The sequence below is a fragment of the Ranitomeya variabilis genome, chromosome 5, assembly GCF_051348905.1.
Source record: "Ranitomeya variabilis isolate aRanVar5 chromosome 5, aRanVar5.hap1, whole genome shotgun sequence".
NCBI lineage: Eukaryota > Metazoa > Chordata > Amphibia > Anura > Dendrobatidae > Ranitomeya > Ranitomeya variabilis.
This window is the reverse complement of record NC_135236.1, coordinates 481,215,636-481,240,782: the sequence shown is the minus strand read 5'-3', so window position 1 is coordinate 481,240,782 and position 25,147 is coordinate 481,215,636. Positions and strand designations below refer to the sequence as shown.

The 25,147-nt window shown below is 43.7% G+C and overlaps 1 protein-coding gene across 1 annotated transcript in view; it reads left to right on the top strand.

Moving 5' to 3' along the window:
• LOC143775062 (dynein axonemal heavy chain 3-like) overlaps nt 1–25,147 on the top strand; it is a 2,972,411-nt gene that overhangs the window by 1,013,540 nt on the left and 1,933,724 nt on the right. The window contains exon 29 of the mRNA XM_077262897.1: nt 23,629–23,770. Within this exon, the coding sequence (XP_077119012.1) occupies nt 23,629–23,770 (142 nt within the window). The remainder of the gene's footprint in view (nt 1–23,628; nt 23,771–25,147) is intronic.

Here is a 25,147-nt window from a genome sequence, read left to right as displayed (position 1 = left end):
ATTATACGCCCCACGAAGATCAATTTTAGAGAACCACTTAGCACCCTCTATACGAGCAAACAAATCAGTAAGCAATGGCAATGGGTATTGGTACTTAACAGTGATCTTATTCAGAAGCCGATAATCAATACATGGTCTCAAAGAGCCGTCCTTTTTTGAGACAAAGAAAAACCCAGCTCCCAAGGGAGAAGAAGATGGACGAATATGTCCCTTTTCCAAAGACTCCTTTATATATTCCCGCATAGCAGCATGTTCCGGCACGGACAGATTAAACAAACGACCCTTTGGATATTTGCAACCCGGTATCAAATCTATGGCACAATCGCACTCACGGTGCGGAGGTAACGACCCAAGCTTGGGTTCGTCAAAGACGTCTTGATAATCTGAGAGGAACTCAGGGACTTCAGAGGGAATGGACGACGAAATAGAAACCAAAGGTAAGTCCCCATGAATACCCTTACCTTTTTTTTTTAAGCTCTCGGAAGATGGAACTATACTGACCATGAACTAAGCCTGCCGCGCAACTAGAAATAGCCAGGTAGCATTTCCTATTTATTGCTAGATGCCCAGCTCTGGCCTAAGACCTAAATAGCTAGCAGAGGGAAATATAAGACCTGGCTCACCTCTAGAGAAATATTCCAAAGAAGACAGTAGCCCCCCACATATAATGACGGTGAGTTCAGATGAAACAACAAACGCAGCAGGAAAATAGTCTTAGCAAATTTGAGGTCCGCTTACTAGATAGCAGAAGACAGATAGTATACTTTCATGGTCAGCAGAAAAACACTAACAAAACACCATCCAGAGATTACCTTAAACTCTGGCATTAACTCATAACACCAGAGTAGCAATCCCTGATCAACGAGAGCTTTCCAGACACAGTAACAAAACTTCAGCTGTGAACTGGAACAAATAGGCAAAACGAAACATGGACAAAAGTCCAACTTATCTAGTAGTTGTCAGAAGCAGGAACAAGCACTGAGAGGCATCAGATAACATTGTTGACCGGCAAGAAACCACCAGAGAAATGAGCTTAAATAGCGACACCCACTACTGATGGAAACAGGTGAAACAGGAAAGAGGATGACAAGTCCAATTCCACAAGCGGCCACCGGGGGAGCCCAGAATCCAATTTCACAACAGAGGTGGAAGCTATACTGACCGCAATCCTGATCCTATCCACAAACACTAAAGGCAGCCGTGGAGCGTTCCTAAAATCCTAGACGCCTCGTTCACAGCCTGAGAAACTGACTACCCCTAGAGAGAAAGCAAAGACCTCACTTGCCTCAGAGAAATAACCCCAAAGTTTTAGTCAGCCCCCCACAAATAATAACGGTGAGTTAAGGGGAAAAGACAAACGTAGAAATGAAATAGGTTTAGCAAATGAGGCCCGCTAACACTAAATAGACTGAAAATAGATAGGAGTCTGTGCGGTCAGTACAAAAACTATCAAAAATAAACCACGCAGAGAATACAAGAACCCCCACACCGACTCATGATGTGAGGGGCGCACTCTGCACCCCAGAACTAACCAGCAAGCGAAAAATCACATATAAGCAAGCTGGGCTGAACTCATCATATACAGAGAAACGTTTTCAAGGAAATAATGAGCAAAATGAACAAACAAACTTAACTTCTCCAGCAGGAGACTGGTCACAAGGAATATTCAGGAGCTCTCAGAAACAGGACTGAATACACCGACAGCAGGCAACAAATGAAGGGCCAGGTGAATTAAATAGGCCCAGCATAGCAGGAAATGAAGCAGCTGAGCCCAGCCATATCGCTAAAGGCCACCAGAGGGAGCCCCAGAACAAACTCACACAGTACCGCTCATGACCACAGGAGGGAGCCCGAGAACGGAATTCACAAAAGTACCCCCCCTTGAGAAGGGGTCACTGAACCCTCACCAGAGCTCCCAGGCCGATCAGGACGAGCCGAATGAAAGGCACGAACCAAATCGGCTGCATGGACATCGGAGGCGACAACCCAGGATTTATCCTCCTGACCATAGCCCTTCCATTTAACTAAGTACTGAAGCTTCCGTCTCGAAATACGAGAATCCAAGATCTTCTCCACCACATACTCCAACTCCCCCTCGACCAAGACCGGAGCAGGAGGATCAACAGAAGGGACCACAGGCACCACGTATCTCCGCAACAATGACCTATGGAACACATTATGAATGGCAAACGATGTTGGGAGGTCCAACCGAAATGACACAGGGTTGAGGATTTCCAAAATCTTATAAGGACCGATGAATCGAGGCTTGAACTTAGGAGAGGAAACCTTCATCGGGACATAATGAGAAGACAACCATACCAAATCCCCCACACGAAGTCGGGGACCCACACAGCGACGGCGGTTAGCAAAGCGCTGAGCCTTCTCCTGGGACAACATCAAATTGTCCACCACATGGTTCCAAATCTGCTGCAACCTATCCACCACAGAATCCACCCCAGGACAGTCAGAGGACTCAACCTGACCCGAGGAAAAACGAGGATGAAACCGAGAATTGCAAAAGAACGGTGAAACCAAAGTAGCAGAACTAGCCCGATTATTGAGGGCGAACTCAGCCAATGGCAGAAAAGTCACCCAATCATCCTGATCAGCAGAAACAAAACATCTCAAATAAGTTTCCAAGGTCTGATTAGTTCGCTCGGTTTGGCCATTCGTCTGAGGATGGAAGGCCGATGAAGAAGACAATTCAATGCCCATCTTAGCACAAAAGGACTACCAAAATCTGGACACAAACTGGGATCCTCTGTCAGACACAATGTTCTCCGGAATACCATGTAAACGAACCACATTCTGAAAAAATAGTGGCACCAAATCGGAGGAGGAAGGCAGCTTAGGCAAGGGTACCAAATGGACCATTTTAGAAAAACGATCACAAACCACCCAGATGACAGACATCCTCTGAGAGACAGGAAGATCCGAAATAAAATCCATGGAAATATGCGTCCAAGGCCTCTTCGGGACAGGCAAAAGCAAAAGCAATCCACTGGCACGAGAACAGCAAGGCTCAGCCCGAGCACAAATCCCACAGGACTGCACAAAGGAACGCGCATCCCGCGACAAGGAAGGCCACCAAAAGGACCTCGCCACCAAATCCCTGGTACCAAAAATCCCAGGATGACCCGCCAACACTGAAGAATGAACCTCGGAAATAACTCTACTGGTCCATCTGTCTGGGACAAACAGTCTCTCTGGAGGACAACGGTCAGGTCTATTGGCCTGAAACTCCTGCAACACCCGTCGCAGATCAGGAGAGATGGCAGACAAAATCACCCCCTCTTATAGGACACCAGTCGGTTCAGAAACTTCCGGGGAGTCAGGTACAAAACTCCTAGAAAGGCCATCAGCCTTCACGTTTTTCGAACCCGGAAGATATGAAACCACGATATCGAAACGAGAGAAAAACAGCGACCATCGAGCCTGTCTCGGATTCAACCGTTTGGCAGACTCGAGATAAGTCAAATTCTTGTGATCAGTCAAGACCACCACACGATGCTTGGCTCCCTCAAGCCAATGTCGCCACTCCTCAAATGCCCACTTCATTGCCAACAACTCACGATTACCGACATCATAATTCCGCTCGGCAGGCGAAAACTTTCTTGAAAAGAAAGCACATGGTCTCATCACAGAGCCATCAGAGCTTCTCTGCGACAAGACAGCCCCTGCTCCAATCTCAGAAGCATCAACTTCGACCTGAAAGGGAAGAGAGACATCGGGCTGGCGCAAGACAGGAGCCGAAGAAACCGACGTTTCAGCTCCTGAAAGGCCTCCACGGCCGCAGGAGACCAATTTGTCACATCAGAACCCTTCTTGGTCAAATCCGTCAAAGGCTTAACCACGCCAGAAAAATTATTGATGAAGCGACGGTAAAAATTAGCAAAACCCAAAAACTTCTGAAGGCTCTTGTAGGTTGAGTCCAGTCATGAATAGCCTGGACCTTGACTGGATCCATCTCAATAGTAGAAGGAGAAAAAATAAAACCGAAAAAGGAAATTTTCTGGACTCCAAAGAGACATTTAGAGCCCTTCACAAACAAGGCATTGGCATGCAGGACCTGAAATACCATCCTGACCTGCTTCACATGAGACTCCCAATCATCAGAAAAGACCAAAATATCATCCAGGTACACAATCATAAATCTATCCAGATACTCTCGGAAGATGTCGTGCATGAAGGACTGAAACACAGCGGGGGCATTAGAAAGCCCAAAAGGCATCACCAAGTACTCAAAATGGCCTTCGGGCGTATTAAATGCTGTTTTCCATTCATCGCCCTGCTTTATGCGCACAAGATTATACGCTCCTCGAAGATATATCTTGGTGAACCAACTGGCCCCCCTAATCCGGGCAAACAGATCGGACAACAGTGGCAAGGGGTACTGAAATTTGACCGTGATGTTATTCAGAAGGCGATAATCTATACAGGGTCTCAGAGAACCATCCTTCTTGGCCACAAAAAAGAACCCCGCACCCAATGGGGACGAGGACGGGCGAATATGCCCCTTCTCCAAGGACTCCTTTATATTACTCCGCATAGCGGCATGTTCTGGTACAGATAAATTAAAAAGTTGTCCCTTAGGGAACTTACTACCAGGAATCAGATTTATAGCACAATCACAATCCCTATGAGGAGGTAGGGCACTGGATTTGGGCTCATCAAATACATCCTGGTAGTCCGACAAAAATTCAGGGACTTCAGAAGGAGTAGAAGAAGCAATTGACACCAAAGGAGCATCGCCATGAATTCCCTGGCAACCCCAACTTGACACAGACATAGCTTTCCAATCCAAGACTGGATTATGAGCCTGCAGCCATGGCAGACCCAACACGACAACATCATGCAATTTATGTAGCACAAGAAAGCGAATCACCTCCTGATGTGCAGGAGCCATGCACATGGTCACTTGAGTCCAGTACTGAGGTTTATTCTTGGCCAACGGTGTAGCATCAATTCCCTTTAGTGAGATAGGGAATTGTAAAGGCTCCAAGATAAAACCACAGCGTCTGGCAAATGACAAATCCATCAAATTCAGGGCGGCACCTGAATCCACAAAAGCCATAACTGAGTAGGATGACAGAGAGCAAATCAAAGTAACAGACAAAATGAATTTAGGTTGTACAGTACCAATGGTGACAGACTTGGCGAACCTTTTTGTGCGCTTAGAACACTCTGAGATAACATGAGCAGAATCACCACAGTAAAAGCACAACCCATTCTGACGTCTGTATTTTGCCGTTCAACTCTGGTCAGAATCCTGTCGCATTGCATAGGCTCAGGTTTGTGCTCAGAAAATACCGCCAGATGGTGCACAGGTTTACGCTCCCGCAAACGCCGATCAATCTGAATGGCCAAAGACATTGACTCATTCAGACCCGCAGGCGTGGGGAACCCCACCATAACATCTTTAAGGGCTTCAGAAAGACCCTTTCTGAAAATCGCCGCCAGGGCGCACTCATTCCATTGAGTGAGCACAGACCACTTCCTAAACTTCTGACAATAAACCTCTGCTTCATCTTGACCCTGAGAGAGAGCCAGCAAAACCTTCTCTGCTTGATCTACCAGATTTGGTTCCTCATAAAGCACTCCAAGCGCCAGAAAAAATGCATCCACATTTAGCAATGCAGGATCTCCTGGCGCCAGAGAGAATGCCCAATCTTGAGGGTCACCGCGTAACAAAGAAATAACAATTTTAACTTGCTGAACAGAGTCACCAGAGGAGCGAGGTCTCAGAGAAAGGAACAACTTACAATTATTCTTAAAGTTTAAAAACCTAGATCTATCTCCGGAGAACAGCTCAGGAATTGGTATTTTAGGCTCTGACATAGGACAGCGGACTACATAATCCTGAATGCCCTGTACCCTTGCAGTGAGATGATCCACACTAGAAGACAGACTCTGAATGTCCATATCTGCAGCTGAATTCAGAACCACCCAGAGATTAAGGGGAGGAGAGAAGCTAAACACAGTGCAGAAAAAAAAAATGACTTCAGGATTTCTCTTCTCCCTCTTCTGCTGCATTAACACTTTACGGCCTGCTGTACTGTTATGATCCGGTGGTAGGATCTCAAAACTGACCTGACACATATGACCAGAATATAGGACAAGTTCTGGGGAGGTGGAAGCTATACTGACCGCAATCCTGATCCTATCCACAAACACTAAAGGCAGCCGTGGAGCGTTCCTAAAATCCTAGACGCCTCGTTCACAGCCTGAGAAACTGACTACCCCTAGAGAGAAAGCAAAGACCTCACTTGCCTCAGAGAAATAACCCCAAAGTTTTAGTCAGCCCCCCACAAATAATAACAGTGAGTTAAGGGGAAAAGACAAACGTAGAAATGAAATAGGTTTAGCAAATGAGGCCCGCTAACACTAGATAGACTGAAAATAGATAGGAGTCTGTGCGGTCAGTACAAAAACTATCAAAAATAAACCACGCAGAGAATACAAGAACCCCCACACCGACTCACGATGTGAGGGGCGCACTCTGCACCCCAGAACTAACCAGCAAGCGAAAAATAACATATAAGCAAGCTGGGCTGAACTCATCATATACAGAGAAACGTTTTCAAGGAAATAATGCGCAAAATGAACAAACAAACTTAACTTCTCTAGCAGGAGACTGGTCACAAGGAATATTCAGGAGCTCTCAGAAACAGGACTGAATACACCGACAGCAGGCAACAAATGAAGGGCCAGGTGAATTAAATAGGCCCAGCATAGCAGGAAATGAAGCAGCTGAGCCCAGCCATATCGCTAAAGGCCACCAGAGGGAGCCCCAGAACAAACTCACACAGTACCGCTCATGACCACAGGAGGGAGCCCGAGAACGGAATTCACAACAGGTCCCATTCCTGGCTTTCACAAATGTATCCATAGGGCTCAGACGACTGGTGGGTCCAAATCTTGACTACACCAAACATATCCATGGTTCAGTGATGGTCAGTGGAGCAGATCTGTATTCTTTCAGCCTGGGCCATGGTCCACTAAGCTGGCATCCTGCAGAATGTCAAATCTGTGTCTCTCGTGATGGAGCCATAATCTGGCAGCTATTCTGTAGAGTGTTCCTGGCTGTGGTTTTGTAAAGAGTCTCTGGTTCTCTGGATCTCTTGTATGTATTATGTTGCATAGGCAAATATCCTCTTCTTATAGTTAACAACTGTCCTTCGAGCCAGCATTCAGAGGTCAAGAGAAAGATGTGATGAGGTTAAAGTTGCATTCCCATGCTGTCGGCGGGCATGTCAAAATGCCGCATGCAGATGCATCTGCATACAATGCATGTCCCTGCATACTCAATGTTAAAGATAGGCACGCAGGATAATGCAGGATGCATGCAGAAGTAGGTGGAGCTTAAGAGAGGATGTACGCAGCCATATGCAGACCAGCCAAACGCAAGTGTGAAACCAGCCATAGCCTTCTTTTTTGCAAACTAAGCATAACCAGATCCTTTAATCAGTCCTCATAGGACATACCTGCCTTCCGCTCACCATCCTGGTAGCTCTTCTCTGAACTTGCTCCAGTTTTTCAATGTCTTTTTAAAATATGGTGCCTAGAACTGACCACAGTATTCCAGATAAAGCCTGATGAAGGAGGAGAAGAGGGGGGTAATTTCTACATGTGATCGAGATTCTATGCTTTTCTTAATACATCCTATGACTGTGTTTACCTTTTTTGCTGCTGCATCACACTTTTGACTCTATTAGTATACCCAAGTCTTTTTCACACGTGCTGATGCTTAGTTCTATTTGTCCCATTCTGTAAATGTAATTTTTGTTTTTCTTACCCAGATGTAAAATCTTGCATTTCTTTATGCAAGTTAAAGTTAAATGTCATAATATTAGTCACTACCCATTGTTCAAGCTTATCTAGATCCTTCTGAATTCTTTCTTTGCATTCTCTAGTGTTAGCTATGCCTCCTAGCTTGGGATCTTCTGCGAATTTGATTAGTTTACCTTCAGTACCTTTATCAAGATCATTTACAAAAATGTTGAACAACATTGGGACGAGGACAGGGCCTTGCTGTACCCCACTTGAAACACTTTTCCAATTGGATGTGCAACTATTTATTACCACTCTTTGAGAACGATTACTGAGCCAGTTATGAATCCACCTAACCTTGTCAATCCCATACTTGGTCTTTTTTTTAATAATGGTAGCATGAGATACTTTAGCAAATGCTTTGCTGAAGTCGAAATATACAATATCTATCACATTTCCCTGATCCACTTACTCAATAACTCCATCATAGAATGAAATTAGTTTAGTCTGGCATAACTTGTTTGCTACAAACCCATGCTGGCTCTGGTTAATTACTGCATTCTTATCAAAGTACTTACATACATGCTGTTTAACAATTTGTTCAAAGACCTTTCCTAGTATAAAAGTAAGGCTCACTGGCCTGTAATGTCTTGGCTCCATCTTATTTCATTTTTTGAAGACAGGGACAATATTTGCCTTTCTCCAATCTTCTGGGATTTCTCCCGTTCTCCAGGATTTTTCAAATATTCTAGCTAGTGGTTCTAAAATTTCCTCTGCTATCTGTCATGGTTCCCAATGGCAAGGGAACGTAAGAAACATATAAATAACGAACGAGCTCTCGGGTGATGGAAACTCGAGTTGACCGTGAGCTAAATCTACCACACAACTAATAGTAGCCAGGGAGCATACCTACGGCTTCCTATATGCCACGCGCCAGCCGGAGGACTAACTACGCCTGGTAGAGGAAGAAACAGACCTGGCTTACCTCTAGGGAAATACCCCAAAAGATGATAGCAGCCCCCCACATGTAATAACGGTGAATTAAGAGGAAAAGACATACACAGTATGAAAGTAGATTTAGCAAAGAGAGGTCCACTTACTAGATAGCAGAAGGATACAAAAGAGGACTTCACGGTCAACTGAAAACCCTTTCAAAAACCATCCTGAAATTACTTTAAGACTCCTGTGTCAACTCATGACACAGGAGTGGCAATTTCAGCCCGCAAGAGCTTCCAGCTACAGAGAATTACAAAAACTGCAAACTGGACAAAAGGTACAAAACAAAAGGACAAAGTCCACTTAGCTGATCAGCAGACTAGTAGCAGGAACATGCAACCGAAGGCTCTGGTTACAATGATGACCGGCAAGGAAATGACTGGAGAGCAAGGCTAAATAGGAAACTCCCAAACGCTGATGGAAGCAGGTGAACAGAAGCAGCAAAGTGCAAACAAGTCACCAGTACCACCAGCAACCACCAGGGGAGCCCAAAAAGCGGATACACAACAGTACCCTCCCCTTAAGGAGGGGGCACCGAACCCTCACAAGAACCGCCAGGGCGATCTGGATGAGCCCTATGAAAGGCACGAACCAAATCCGAGGCATGAACATCAGAGGCAGTTACCCAAGAATTATCTTCCTGACCATAGCCCTTCCATTTAACCAGATATTGAAGTCTCCGTCTGGAAATACGGGAGTCCAAGATCTTTTCTACCACGTACTCCAATTCACCCTCCACCAGCACAGGAGCAGGAGGTTCAGTAGAAGGAACCACCGGTACCTCATATCTCCGCAACAACGACCGATGGAACACATTATGGATAGCGAAAGATGCCGGGAGGTCCAAACGAAAGGAAACAGGGTTAAGAATCTCCAAAATCCTATAAGGACCGATGAACCGAGGCTTAAATTTAGGAGAAGAAACCCTCATAGGGACAAAACGGGAAGACAACCACATCAAGTCCCCAACACGAAGGTGGGGGCCAACACGACGACGGCGGTTAGCAAACTGCTGAGTCCTCTCCTTATGCGAGCAAACAAATCAGTCAGCAAAGGCAACGGATACTGATATTTGACTGTAATTTTATTCAGGAGTCGATAATCAATACAAGGCCTCAGAGAGCCATCCTTTTTAGAGACAAAGAAAAAAACGGCTCCTAAAGGTGATGAAGAAGGACGAATATGTCCCTTTTCCAGGGACTCCTTAATATACTCGCGCATAGCAGCATGTTCAGGTACAGATAGGTTAAACAAACGACCCTTTGGAAATTTACTGCCAGGAATCAGATCTATGGCGCAATCACAATCCCTGTGAGGAGGGAGTGAACCAATCTTAGGCTCTTCAAAAATATCACGATAATCAGACAAAAATGCCGGAATCTCAGATGGAATAGATGACGAAATGGACACCATAGGAGTGTCCCCATGAGCCCCCTGACATCCCCAGCTTAACACAGACATAGCTTTCCAGTCAAGGACTGGGTTATGAGACTGTAACCATGGTAATCCAAGCACCAAAACATCATGTAAATTGTACAACACAAGGAAGCGAATCACCTCCTGATGGTCTGGAGTCATACGCATAGTCACTTGCGTCCAGAACTGTGGTTTATTACAAGCCAAAGGTGTAGAATCAATACCCTTCAGAGGTATAGGGACTTCCAGAGGCTCTAAATCAAACCCACAGCGCCTGGCAAAGGACCAGTCCATAAGACTCAGAGCGGCGCCAGAGTCCACATAGGCATCCACGGTAATAACTGATAATGAACAAATCAAGGTTACAGACAAAATAAATTTGGACTGTAAAGTGCCAATTGAAATGGACTTGTCAACCTTCCTAGTACGTTTAGAGCATGCCGATATAACATGAGCAGAATCACCACAATAGAAGCATAACCCATTTTTACGCCTATAATTCTGCCGCTCGCTTCTGGACATAACTCTGTCACATTGCATTTTCTCTGGCGTCTCTTCAGAAGATACCGCCAAATGGTGCACGGGTTTGCGCTCCCGCAAACGCCGATCAATCTGAATTGCCATTGTCATGGACTCATTCAGACCTGTAGGCGCAGGGAACCCGACCATAACATCTTTAACGGCATCAGAAAGACCCTCTCTGAAATTTGCCGCTAAGGCGCACTCATTCCACTGAGTAAGCACAGACCATTTACGAAATTTTTGGCAGTATATCTCCGCTTCATCTTGCCCTTGAGATAGGGCTATCAAAGCTTTTTCAGCTTGAATCTCCAAATTAGGTTCCTCATAAAGCAACCCTAAAGCCAGGAAAAACGCATCCACATTGAGCAACGCAGGATCCCCTGGTGCCAATGAAAATGCCCAATTTTGAGGGTCACCTCGCAGCAAAGAGATTACAATCTTAACCTGCTGGACAGGATCTCCTGAGGAGTGAGGTCTGAGAGAAAGGAATAATTTACAATTATATTTGAAATTCAAAAACCGAGATCTATCTCCGGAAAACACCTCTGGTGTAGGGATTTTAGGTTCAGAAATAGGAGCATGTATAACAAAATCTTGTAAATTTTGAACCTTCGTAGCAAGATTATTTAAACCTGCAGCCAAACTCTGAGGATCCATCTTTAAACAGGTGAGCTCAGTGCCATTCAAGGATTATAAGGAGAGAAAGGCAAAGGCTGTAATTAGAGCTGAAATACAACTGATCCAACTATGGAGCAAGCATAGGGGAAAAAGAAAAAAAAAAATTTACAGACTTCTTTTTTCTCTCCTTTCTTCTGCCAATAAGTTTAACACAGGCCGGTCATACTGTCATGGTTCCCAATGGCAAGGGAACGTAAGAAACATATAAATAACGAACGAGCTCTCGGGTGATGGAAACTCGAGTTGACCGTGAGCTAAATCTACCACACAACTAATAGTAGCCAGGGAGCATACCTACGGCTTCCTATATGCCACGTGCCAGCCGGAGGACTAACTACGCCTGGTAGAGGAAGAAACAGACCTGGCTTACCTCTAGGGAAATACCCCAAAAGATGATAGCAGCCCCCCACATGTAATAACGGTGAATTAAGAGGAAAAGACATACACAGTATGAAAGTAGATTTAGCAAAGAGAGGTCCACTTACTAGATAGCAGAAGGATACAAAAGAGGACTTCACGGTCAACTGAAAACCCTTTCAAAAACCATCCTGAAATTACTTTAAGACTCCTGTGTCAACTCATGACACAGGAGTGGCAATTTCAGCCCGCAAGAGCTTCCAGCTACAGAGAATTACAAAAACTGCAAACTGGACAAAAGGTACAAAACAAAAGGACAAAGTCCACTTAGCTGATCAGCAGACTAGTAGCAGGAACATGCAACCGAAGGCTCTGGTTACAATGATGACCGGCAAGGAAATGACTGGAGAGCAAGGCTAAATAGGAAACTCCCAAACGCTGATGGAAGCAGGTGAACAGAAGCAGCAAAGTGCAAACAAGTCACCAGTACCACCAGCAACCACCAGGGGAGCCCAAAAAGCGGATACACAACAGCTATCCCTTTCAGTACTCTAGGATGTGATTCATCTGGATCAGGAGATTTATTGTTAAATTATTTATATTAACTAAGTGTTTCATCACCATCTCTCTGTGTGTGTGTATTATTAGTGTGTATTATTTTTTTCCTTCGATGGCATAGTAAAGATCAGTTGATGTTAAATTTGCTGTCTTATAGAACACAGATGCAAAATAGGAATTTAAAAGTTTGGCCTTGTCAACATCATTTTTGACCACTTCACCCTTTTAATCCTGTAAAAATCCTATAGCATCTTTGACTTTTCTTTTGATAACCCCCCAAATCCTTTTTATTGCTTTTGGTCTCCCTGGCAAGACCCACTTGATTAATGTATTTAGCTCTTCTAAACCTTGCCCTGCATTCCCTGAAAACAGCATTATATTTTTCTTTAGATATGCTCACCTTTTTCAATTTAATATACTTTAATTAAATAATTAAGTTGTGTTTATCCATACTGGTCTCTTTAAATGCTTCCAATTCTTCCTTCTTTTTGGGATTGTTACCGATTGTGCAGTGAGAATTTCATTTAACAAAATCTCCCATCCTTCTTTGACATTTCTGTCATTTAGAACATACAGTCATTCGACCTTTCCTATCCTCTTTCTGAGTCCATTAAAATCTGCCTTTCATGGTAACAAAGTATCAAAGAAAAAGAAAGGTAGTCAAAATATTTATATAAAGGCAAAAAACCTAGAAGGGTGAACCAGAATAGGGGAAGCTCATCAGTACAAGTAACATGTTATAACATAACGAGATGGTGGCAATATTCTAACGCATCGGGTATTCTAGAATATGCATGTTCACATAGTATATTGCACAGCCCACATAGTATATTGCCCAGCCACGTAGTATATTGCCCAGTAACGTAGTATATTGCCCAGCCACGTAGTATATTGCCCAGCCACGTAGTATATTGCCAAGTGACGTAGTATATTGCCCATCAGCGTAGTATATTGCCCAGCCACGTGAAATGTAGTATATTGCCCAGCCACGTAGTATATTGCCCAGTTACACAGAATATTGCCCAGTTACATAGTACAGTATATTGCACAGCCACGTAGTATATTGCACAGCCACGTAGTATGTAGTATATTAGTCAGCCACATAGTATATTGCCCAGTTACGTAGTATATTGCCCAGTTACATAGTATATTGCCCAGTTATGTAGTATATTGCCCAGTTACATAGTATATTGGTCAGCCACGTAGTATATTGCCCAGCAACGTAGTATATTGCCCAGCTATATAGTATATTGCCCTGCTACGTAGTATATTGCCCAGCCACATAGTATATTGCCCAGCAACGTAGTATATTGCCCAGCGATGTAGTATATAGCCCAGCGACGTAGTATATGGCTCAACTACATAGTATATTGCCCAGTTACGTAGTATATTGCCCAGTCACATAGTATATTACCCAGCCATGTAGTATATTGCACAGCCACATAGTATGTAGTATATTGGTCAGCCACATAGTATATTGCCCAGTTATGTAGTATATTGCCCAGTTACACAGTACATTGGTCAGCCATGTAGCATATTGTCCAGCAATGTAGTATATTGCCCAGCCACGTAGTATATTGCCCAGCGACGTAGTATATAGCCCAGAGACATAGTATATTTCCTGTTGTGAACTCTGTGTTCAGGCTCCCTCTTGTGGTCACTGGTGGTATGGTGTGACTTTTGCTTTGGGCTCCCCCTGGTGGCTTGCCTGTTATCCTGCTGGTCTCTGGCTATCAGCTGGTTCGTTATCCTCTGGGAGGTTCTTATATAGCTCTGTTTTACTTACACTTGTTGCCGGCTGTCGATGTAATCAGTGCTACTCAGATTCCTTCTGACTACCTTGCTCCCAGTCCATCCAGGATAAGCTAAGTTTTGTTTGCTCATTTTTTGATCAGCAGTGTTTATCATGTTTTCTGTTCCAGCTTGCTAAAATGTAATTCCCTCGCTTGCTGGTTGCTGTAGTGGGCTGAGTTTCTCCCCACACACCGTTAGTTGGTGTGTGGGTTCTTGAAATCTCAGGATGGATATTTTGTAAGGGTTTTTTATTGATCGCATAGACCCCTGCTCTATTTTCTGCTTTCTAGTACTAGTGGGCCTCTTTTGCTGTATCTGATTTCATCCCTATGTATGTGCCTTCTTCTTACTTCACCGTTAATATTTGTTGGGGGCTTCTATATCTTTGGGGATTATTTCTCTGGAGGCAAGCGAGGTCTTTCTTTCTCTTTAGGGGTAGCTAGTTCCTCAGGCTGGCTCGAGACGTCTAGGAATTTTTTAGGCACGTTCACCAGCTACCTCTAGTTGTTTTGGATAGGTTCAGATTTGCAATCAGTCCAGTTACCATCTCCCTAGAGCTCGTCCTTCGTTTAATCACTTGCTGATCTATTTGTGATCCTCAGCCACTAGGGATCATAACAGTACAGCCGGCCAGCAAAGTGTTAATTGCATGGCAGAAGCAGGAGAAAAGAAGCCTTGAGAAATTTTTTTTTTTCTTGTTGTTGCCGTGTGTCTAGCTGCTGTGCTAGCTTCTCTCCTCCTCTTAATCTTGGTGTGGCTCTGAGTTCAGCTGCTGACATGGATGTCCAGAGCTTGGCTTCCAGTCTGGATAATCTTGCTGCTAGAGTTCAGAGTATTCAGGATTTTGTTGTTCACAGTCCTATGTCTGAGCCTAGGATACCTATTCCGGAGTTGTTTTCTGGAGATAGATCTAGGTTCCTAAATTTTAAGAACAATTGTAAGTTGTTTCTTTCTTTGAAACCTCGTTCCTCTGGTGATGCCGTTCAGCAAGTTAGGATTATTATTTCCTTTTTGCGTGGTGACCCTCAAGATTGGGCCTTCGCATTGGCACCAGGGGATCCTGCATTGCTCAGTGTGGATGCGTTTTTCCTGTCCCTTAGATTGCTCTATGAGGAACCTAATCTTGAGAACCAGGCTGAAAAAGCGTTATTGGCCCTCTCGCAGGGGCAAGATGAAGCAGAGGTGTACTGCCAGAAATTTCGGAAATGGTCGGTGCTTACTCAGTGGAATGAGTGTGCCCTGGCTGCAAATTTCAGAGAAGGTCCTTCTGAAGCCATTAAGAATGTCATGGTGGGGTTCCCTACGCCTGCAGGTCTGAATGAGTCAATGACTCTGGCCATTCAGATTGATCGGCGGTTGCGGGAGCGCAAACCTGTGCACCATTTGGCGGTGTCTTCTGAACAGACACCTGAATCTATGCAATGTGACAGAATTCTGACCAGAAGTGAACGGCAAAATTATAGATGGCAAAATGGGTTGTGCTTTTACTGTGGTGACTCAGCTCATGTTATCTCAGCATGCTCCAAGCGCAAAAAAAGGTTGATAAATCTGTCACCATTGGTACTTTACAGCCTAAGTTCATTTTGTCTGTTACCCTGATTTGTTCCCTGTCATCTTACCCGGTTAATGCCTTTGTAGATTCAGGTGCTGCCCTGAGTCTGATGGATTGGTCATTTGCCAGGCGCTGTGGTTTTGATTTGGAGCCTTTAAAATTCCCTATTCCACTAAGGGGAATAGACTCTATGCCATTGGCTACGAATAGACCTCAGTACTGGACACAAGTGACCATGTGCATGACTCCTGTTCATCAGGAGGTGATTCGCTTTCTTGTATTGCATAATTTGCATGATGTTGTCGTGTTGGGTCTACCATGGTTGCAGACTCATAATCCAGTCCTGGATTGGAAAGCCTATGTCTGTGTCAAGTTGGGGTTGTCAGGGAATTCATGGTGACGATCCTGTGGTGTCAATTGCTTCGTCCACTCTTTCTGAAGTCCCTACGTTTTTGTCAGACTACCAGGATGTATTTGAGGAGCCCAAACTCAATTCTCTACCTCCTCATAGGGACTGTGATTGTGCTATAAATTTGATTCCTGGTAGTAAGTTTCCTAAGGGACGACTTTTCAATTTATCTGTGCCGGAGCATGCTGCCATGCGGAGTTATATAAAGGAGTCTTTGGAGAAGGGACATATTCGCCCGTCCTCTTCCCCTCTTGGTGTGGGATTCTTTTTTGTGGCTAAGAAGGACGGTTCCCTGAGACCTTGTATTGATTATCGCCTTTTGAATAAAATCACGGTCAAATTTCAGTATCCTTTGCCATTGTTAACTGATTTGTTTGCTCGCATTAGGGGGTCTAGTTGGTTCACCAAGATAGATCTTCGTGGTGCGTATAACCTTGTGCGTATAAAACAGGGTGATGAATGGAAAACTGCATTTAATACGCCTGAAGGCCATTTTGAGTACCTGGTGATGCCTTTTGGACTTTCTAATGCTCCTTCAGTCTTTCAGTCCTTTATGCACGACATCTTCCGTGAATATCTGGATAAGTTTATGATTGTGTATCTGGATGATATTCTGTTTTTTTCGGATGATTGGGAGTCTCATGTTAAGCAGGTCAGGATGGTCTTTCAGGTCCTGCGTGACAATGCTTTATTTGTGAAGGGCTCAAAATGTCTTTTTGGAGTCCAGAAGATTTCTTTTTTGGGTTTCATTTTTTCTCCTTCTACTATTGAGATGGACCCAGTCAAGGTTCAGGCTATTCATGACTGGACGCAGCCTACATCGGTTAAGAGTCTTCAGAAGTTCTTGGGTTTTGCTAATTTTTACCGTCGCTTCATAGCTAATTTTTCTGGTGTTGTTAAGCCTTTGACGGATTTGACCAAGAAAGGTTCTGATGTGACTAATTGGTCCTCTGCGGCTGTGGAGGCCTTTCGGGAGCTGAAGCGCCGGTTTTCTTCGGCTCCGGTCTTATGTCAGCCAGATGTCTCACTTCCCTTCCAGGTGGAGGTTGATGCTTCCGAGATTGGAGCGGGGGCTGTTTTGTCACAGAGAAGCTCCGATGACTCTGTGATGAAGCCATGTGCTTTCTTTTCAAGAAAGTTTTCGCCTGCCGAGCGGAATTATGATGTCGGTAATCGGGAGTTGTTGGCTATGAAGTGGGCATTTGAGGAGTGGCGACATTGGCTCGAGGGAGCTAAGCATCGTGTGGTGGTCTTGACTGATCACAAGAATTTGATTTATCTCGAGTCGGCCAAGCGGCTGAATCCCAGACAGGATCGTTGGTCGTTGTTTTTCTCTCATTTTGATTTCGTGGTTTTGTACCTGCCTGGTTCGAAGAATGTGAAGGCTGATGCTCTTTCTAGGAGTTTTGTGCCTGACTCTCCTGGAGATTCAGAGCCGGCTGGTATTCTTAGAGAAGGGGTGATTTTGTCTGCCATCTCCCCAGATTTGCGATGTGTGCTGCAAGAGTTTCAGGCGGATAGACCTGATTGCTGTCCACCGGAGAGACTGTTTGTCCCGGATAGATGGACCAACAGAGTCATCTCCGAGGTTCATTCTTCGGTGTTGGCGGGCCATCCTGGAATATTTGGTACCAGAGACTTGGTGGCCAGGTCTTTTTGGTGGCCTTCCTTGTCGCGGGATGTGCTTTCCTTTGTGCAGTCTTGTGGAATTTGTGCTCAGGCTAAGCCTTGCTGTTCTCGAGCCAGTGGTTTGCTGTTACCTTTGCCTGTCCCGAAGAGGCCTTGGACGCACATTTTCATGGATTTTATTTCAGATCTCCCTGTCTCTCAGAGAATGTCTGTCATCTGGGTGGTGTGTGATCGTTTTTCTAAGATGGTCCATTTGGTGCCCTTGCCTAAGTTGCCTTCCTCCTCCGAGTTGGTTCCACTGTTTTTTCAAAATGTGGTTCGTTTGCACGGGATTCCTGAGAACATTGTTTCTGACAGAGGATCCCAGTTTGTGTCTAGATTTTGGCGGACCTTTTGTGCTAAATTGGGCATTGATTTGTCTTTTTCGTCGGCCTTCCTTCCTCAGACGAATGGCCAAACCGAGCGAACTAATCAGACTTTGGAGACTTATTTAAGATGTTTTGTTTCTGCTGATCAGGACGACTGGGTTACTTTTTTGCCGTTGGCCGAGTTTGCCCTTAATAATCGGGCTAGTTCTGCTACTTTGGTTTCTCCTTTCTTTTGTAATTCGGGGTTTCATCCTCGTTTTTCCTCGGGTCAGGTGGAGCCTTCTGACTGTCCTGGAGTGGATGTTGTGGTTGATAGGTTGTATCAGATTTGGAATCATGTGGTGGACAATTTGAAGCTGTCTCAAGAGAAGGCTCAGCTCTTTGCCAACCGCCGTCGCTGTGTGGGTCCCCGACTTTGCGTTGGGGACTTGGTGTGGTTGTCTTCTCGCTTCGTTCCTATGAAGGTCTCCTCTCCTAAGTTCAAGCCTCCGTTTATCGGTCCTTATAAGATTCTGGAAGTCCTTGGCCCTGTGTAATTTCATCTGGACCTCCCAGCATCATTTGCTATTCATAATGTGTTCCATCGCTTGTTGTTGCGGAGGTATGTGGTGCCTGTGGTTCCTCCGGTTGAGCCTCCTGCCCCGGTGCTGGTTGAGGGAGAATTGGAATACGTGGTGGAGAAGATCTTGGATTCTCGTATTTCTAGACAGAGGCTCCAGTATTTGGTTAAATGGAAGGGCTATGGTCAGGAGGATAATTCTTGGGTTGTCGCCTCTGATGTTCATGCAGCCGATTTGGTTCGTGCCTTCCATGTGGCTCATCCTGATCGCCCTGGTGGTTTTCATGAGGGTTCGGTGACCCCTCCTCAAGGGGGGTACTGTTGTGAACTCTGTGTTCAGGCTCCCTCTTGTGGTCACTGGTGGTATGGTGTGACTTTTGCTTTGGGCTCCCCCTGGTGGCTTGCCTGTTATCCTGCTGGTCTCTGGCTATCAGCTGGTTCGTTATCCTCTGGGAGGTTCCTATATAGCTCTGTTTTACTTCCACTTGTTGCCGGCTGTCGATGTAATCAGTGCTACTCAGATTCCTTCTGACTACCTTGCTCCCAGTCCATCCAGGATAAGCTAAGTTTTGTTTGCTCATTTTTTGATCAGCAGTGTTTATCATGTTTTCTGTTCCAGCTTGCTAAAATGTAATTCCCTCGCTTGCTGGTTGCTGTAGTGGGCTGAGTTTCTCCCCACACACCGTTAGTTGGTGTGTGGGTTCTTGAAATCTCAGGATGGATATTTTGTAAGGGTTTTTTATTGATCGCATAGACCCCTGCTCTATTTTCTGCTTTCTAGTACTAGTGGGCCTCTTTTGCTGAATCTGATTTCATCCCTATGTATGTGCCTTCTTCTTACTTCACCGTTAATATTTGTTGGGGGCTTCTATATCTTTGGGGATTATTTCTCTGGAGGCAAGCGAGGTCTTTCTTTCTCTTTAGGGGTAGCTAGTTCCTCAGGCTGGCTCGAGACGTCTAGGAATTTTTTAGGCACGTTCACCGGCTACCTCTAGTTGTTTTGGATAGGTTCAGATTTGCAATCAGTCCAGTTACCATCTCCCTAGAGCTCATCCTTAGTTTAATCACTTGCTGATCTATTTGTGATCCTCAGCCACTAGGGATCATAACAATTTCTCAGCTTTGTAGTATATTGCCCAGTTACGTAGTATATTGCCCAGTTATGTAGTATATTGCCCAGCCACGTAGTATGTTGCCCAGCCACCTAGTATATTGTCCAGCTACGTAGTATATTGCACAGCCATGTAGTATAATGCACAGCCACGTAGTATGTAGTATATTGGTCAGCCACATATTATATTGCCCAGTTACGTAGTATATTGCCCAGTTACATAGTATATTGCCCAGTTACACATTATATTGGTCAGCCATGTAGTATATTGTCCAGCAATGTAGTATATTGCCCAGCCACATAGTATATTGCCCATCGACGTAGTATATAGCCCAGCGACATAGTATATTGCCCAGCTTTGTAGTATATTGCCCAGTTACATAGTATATTGCCCAGTTACGTAGTATATTGCCCAGCCACGCAGTATATTGCCCAGCAACGTAGTATATTACCCAGTCATGTAGTATATTGCAAAGCCACGTAGTATGTAGTATATTGGTCAGCCACGTAGTATATTGCCCAGTAATGTAGTATATTGGCCAGTGACATAAAATAAAAAATAAACATATACTCACCTTAGTCCTGGCTCCTGTGTACGGTGCACGCGGCAGCTTCCGGTCCCAGGGTTGGTATGACTATGAGCGCAGGGCCTGTGATGATGTTGCGTCACATGACCGTGACATCATGGCAGGTCCTTCTCGTGCTGGCGTGCAGTACCTGTGATGACGTCGCGGTCATATGACCGTGATGTCATGGCAGGTCCTTCTCCCTTATCACCGGAACCTGCCAGCGGACAGGACGTGACGTTGGAGGATGAGAATAAGGTTTTTTTTATATTATTATTTGTAACATTAGATCGTTTTACTATTGAAGCAGCATACACAGCATCAATAGTAAAAACTTGGTCACACAGGGTTAATAGCTGCGTAACCGGAGTGCGTTACACCGCGCTCCGGTAACGCTGGCATTAACCCTGTGTGAGGGCTGACTGGATGACTGGAGGGGAGTATGGAGCGGGCACTGACTGCGGGGAGGAAAGAGCGGCCATATTGCCACCGGACTGTGGCCATCACTGATTGGCATTGGCAATGGTCGTGGGCGTTTTGCCACGACCAATTAGCGACTTGGATTCCATGACAGACAGAGGTCATGACTAATGAATATCCAAGACAGACAGACAGAAGGACGGAAGTGACTCTTAGACAATTATATGGTAAATAATGTTGTGTCAAAAGTGGTAATTACATGTAAAAACATTGACAATCAAAATACATACTGTGATGAAAGACCAATAGAATAAAACACTAGTGATTATGACTAAAGTTCAACTACCATAGGTAAATTCAGAGGTAATACTAAAAGTGCATATTAGTCATAAGTTTATTGTGAATACATCACATTTGATAGGTGCTTATCTTGAAAATGCCCTACTTATACAAATAATGAGCTTCCCATATTCTGATTCACTATCTCTGGTTTTTTGCATTTATATACATCATTTGGCTATATTTCTTTCTTCTATGTTATTGTGTTTTCATTATGTTATTAGCCTTTATCATGCTATTTTACCTGTCTTTTTTTTAATTTACCCAAAAAGTATCAATAAAAACATCAGGTCACTATGCTAAAAAACAAGCCCCCTGCATACAGCTCAATTGACTGTAAAATAAAAATGTTACGGGTCTTGGAAAAAAGCGACTCACACAATTTTTTTTAAATTAATTTCTGAGATTTATTCCATAACTGAACTGTCATTATCATATTGACCTGGACAATCATAGTTCTCCCATTTTCCAGTAAACTGTATGTAGTGTTGAGCGATACTGTCCGATACTTGAAAGTATCGGTATCGGAAAGTATCGGCCGATACCGGCAAAGTATCGGATCTGATCCGATACCGATACCCGATACCAATACAAGTCAATGGGACTCAAGTATCGGAAGGTATCCCTGATGGTTCCCAGGGTCTGAAGGAGAGGAAACTCTCCTTCAGGCCCTGGGATCCATATGAATGTGTAAAATAAAGAATTAAAATAAAAAATATAGATATATTCACCTCTCCGATGCAGCCTGGACCTTACCCCTGTGAACCGGCAGCCTTCTTTGCTTAAAATGAGCACGTTCAGCACCTTCCATGGCGTCACGGCTTCTGATTGGTCGCGTGCCTCTCATGTGACCGCCACGCGACCAATCAGAAGTCGTGACGTCATCCCTCAGGTCCTAAATTCCTAGAAGGGAATTTAGGACCTGAGGGATGACGTCGCGGCTTGTGATTGGTCGCGTGGCGGTCACATGAGCGGCACGCGACCAATCAGAAGCCGTGACGTCATGGAAGGTGCTGAACGCGCTCATTTTAAACAAAGAAGGCTGCCGGTTACCAGCGGTGATGTCCAGGGGCCTCCGGACAGGTGAGTATATCAATATTTTTTATTTTAATTCTTTATTTTACACATTCATATGGATCCCAGGGCCTGAAGGAGAGTTTCCTCTCCTTCAGACCCTGGGAACCATACACTGAAAAGTTCCGATTCCGATTCCCGATACCACAAAAGTATCGGATCTCGGTATCGGAATTCCGATACCGCAAGTATCGGCCGATACCCGATACTTGCGGTATCGGAATGCTCAACACTATCTGTATGATATAATGAATTGTGTCATTCCAAAAAAAAAAAAAAATAACTTGGAAAAATGGTAGGAAGAAAATTAATCGCAAAAGGAGTTAGAAAAATTGACTTTTCTATATTTTAATATTTATTGTTTTTTGCTATTTTATATATCATTATAGATCAGATATTATAACCAATTATACTATTACATGGGATAGAATGCCTCTCTTATAATATGGATGAAAAATATAGGTTTGTTTAGCTTAGAAAAATCTCATTCTCATTTATATGTATGAATATATATGTTGTCAATACAAAGGACATATTTATTTCAAAGATTATGCAATAGAGGAATTAGTTTCATGTGGTGGAAAGGCACTCCCTGCAGCTAAACTGGAATGGGTTCACACTTAGAGCAGTCAGACTGTGAAATACCTTACCGTAAGATTTAGTAATAGCATATATTTTATCAGCATTTAAAAATGGGCTGGATGCTTTTCTCCCAACAAATGGCATTGTGTGTTACATATACTCATAATAGAAAATCTATAACTGGTGGAGAAAGGTTGAACTTGACGGATCTGTGTCTTTTTTCAACCTATGTAGCTGTGCAATAATGTAAGTATGTAACAATGCATAACTTTTATATTATTTCAACAATAGAAATAGTATGAAAACATGTAACTTAACAGGTGGTAATTTGCTTGAAAGCAACCCTGTATAAATTATTTTTTTTAAATAGCAATTATAGTTTCTTGGGGGGATTTAAAACAAACTGCAGATGCAGGCTTGAATAAATATTTTGCTTAAATTGGTGTGATATAATTAGTAGTAGAAAGGAGGAATTCTTTGTTTGGATGAAACATTTTTGAGAAGCCAAAACATGAATCTCAGAATCAGGAAAGAGTCAGTTAGATTCTTCTACCATTTGTATTTTACTTCATATCCTTCCAACAGTTAATGTCCAGAGAGGAAAAATTTGTTATACACTATTGCACACATTTGTCGCAACAGTTTTTTAACCATGGCAAAATCCATAGCTAATCCACTCAATGGCAGATGATGTGGACATATGCTCTGTTGTGTTTGGAAGACTACATCTGTATTTTTCTAAGACTGGGTAAAAAACTTAATTTACAAAAGATCTCAGCATTAATACAAACTTTCCAAGTTTCTTATTAAAATTATTTTTATTTTGACCCCTACATAAAAAAAATACTGTACAATAATTTGCCAAAAATCATTAAATTATATTATAATTTATATATTTATTGTTTCTTTTTTGTTCTCTTATTTTCAGGCTTTAGTAGGAAACAAAGGTCTACAAAGAATTCTGAAAAAATGCAGTGAGCAAATTGAAGACATTGTTAATCTCGTGAGAGGAAGTTTAACAAAAATGGAGCGTATTACTCTTGGTGCCTTAATTACCATAGATGTTCATGGTATGTTCTCTTTACAGAAGTGGTGAAAGTTTTAATACAGTTTCTACTGATTATACCATCTTTAGATCAAGATAATTACAAGTTGTATTCGGGCTTGCTATTCTGCAGGTTACTTAGAAATATATAAAAGAAAGAACGAAAAATGGAGGAAAGCGGCACTCACCACTAGTGTTGAGCGATACTTTCCGATATCGGAAAGTATCGGTATCGGAAAGTATCGGCCGATACCGTCAAAATATCGGATCTAATCCGATACCGATACCCGATCCCAATGCAAGTCAATGGGACGAAAATATCGGAATTAAAATAAACCCTTTATAAACTTGTAGGTTCATTCTACATGAAGGAAAACAACTAAGAATAATGTAGGATGTATTGGGGGACGTGGCGGAGACATTAAAGGCACAGAGGTTTAGCCCAATCTAATAGAATAGCAGGATTTTTTTTTTTTTTTTATGACGTTCGGCGTTAGAAAGATTTTGACTATGTTCATTTTTTTTTTATTTTGTCAGATATTGATGTTTCACTACTTCCACGCCCTTCACCTTCTTTTTTACTTCTCCCACACTTTCTTCTTCATTATCCTCATCATCAGCTTCTTTGACATCAACTTCTTCACCTTATTCATCTTCTTCTTCATCTTCTACCTATTATTTTTTTGGTTACATTGTTCATATTCTTTTTATTTTACTATTATCTTCTTCATATTCTACTTCTTCATCATATTCTTATTTGTGACAGGCATTGCCGTAGTTGTTATCTATAAAAGTTTGAAGATTACACCTTCCGTTCTGCCTGTCACAAAACAGTTACATTTGTCCGCGTTCAGTTTGGCCTGCAGCATCAGGCTTTATCCAGGGGCACCACGAGGAGGAACGGACTCACCCCCATACACTGCTTAGTCTTCTTCTGCTTATAATTTAGATAATATTTTTTGCTCTGATATTTAGTGTTATGCTTAATGTTCTTCTGCTCTTTGTTCTGCAGCCTCTTGTTCTTCTGCTTCTCGGTCTTCCAGGTCGTCGTCGTCTCCAGGGTCGTCGTCTCCGGGGTCGTCGTCATTGGGGTGGTCTTCAGGGTCGTCGTCATCGGGGTGGTCTTCAGGGTCATCGTCTCCAGGGTCGTCGTCATCACGGTGGTTGTCATCTCTGGTGTCGTCGTCATCTTAGGGGTGGTCTTCCGGGTCATCGTGATTAGTCTCTTGAACTTGGAAATGTAGCAGAAGGTACAAGAAGGCTGAGAAAATGCCGAGAACCAGCTGATGGAACTGGAACTCGGATGGCTACCCGAAGGTCCAAGAGCCAATGGAACGACCGAGGACCAGCTGACATTACTGGAACCCGGTTACTAAGCAGGAGGTACCCGTGCCTGAAAGCA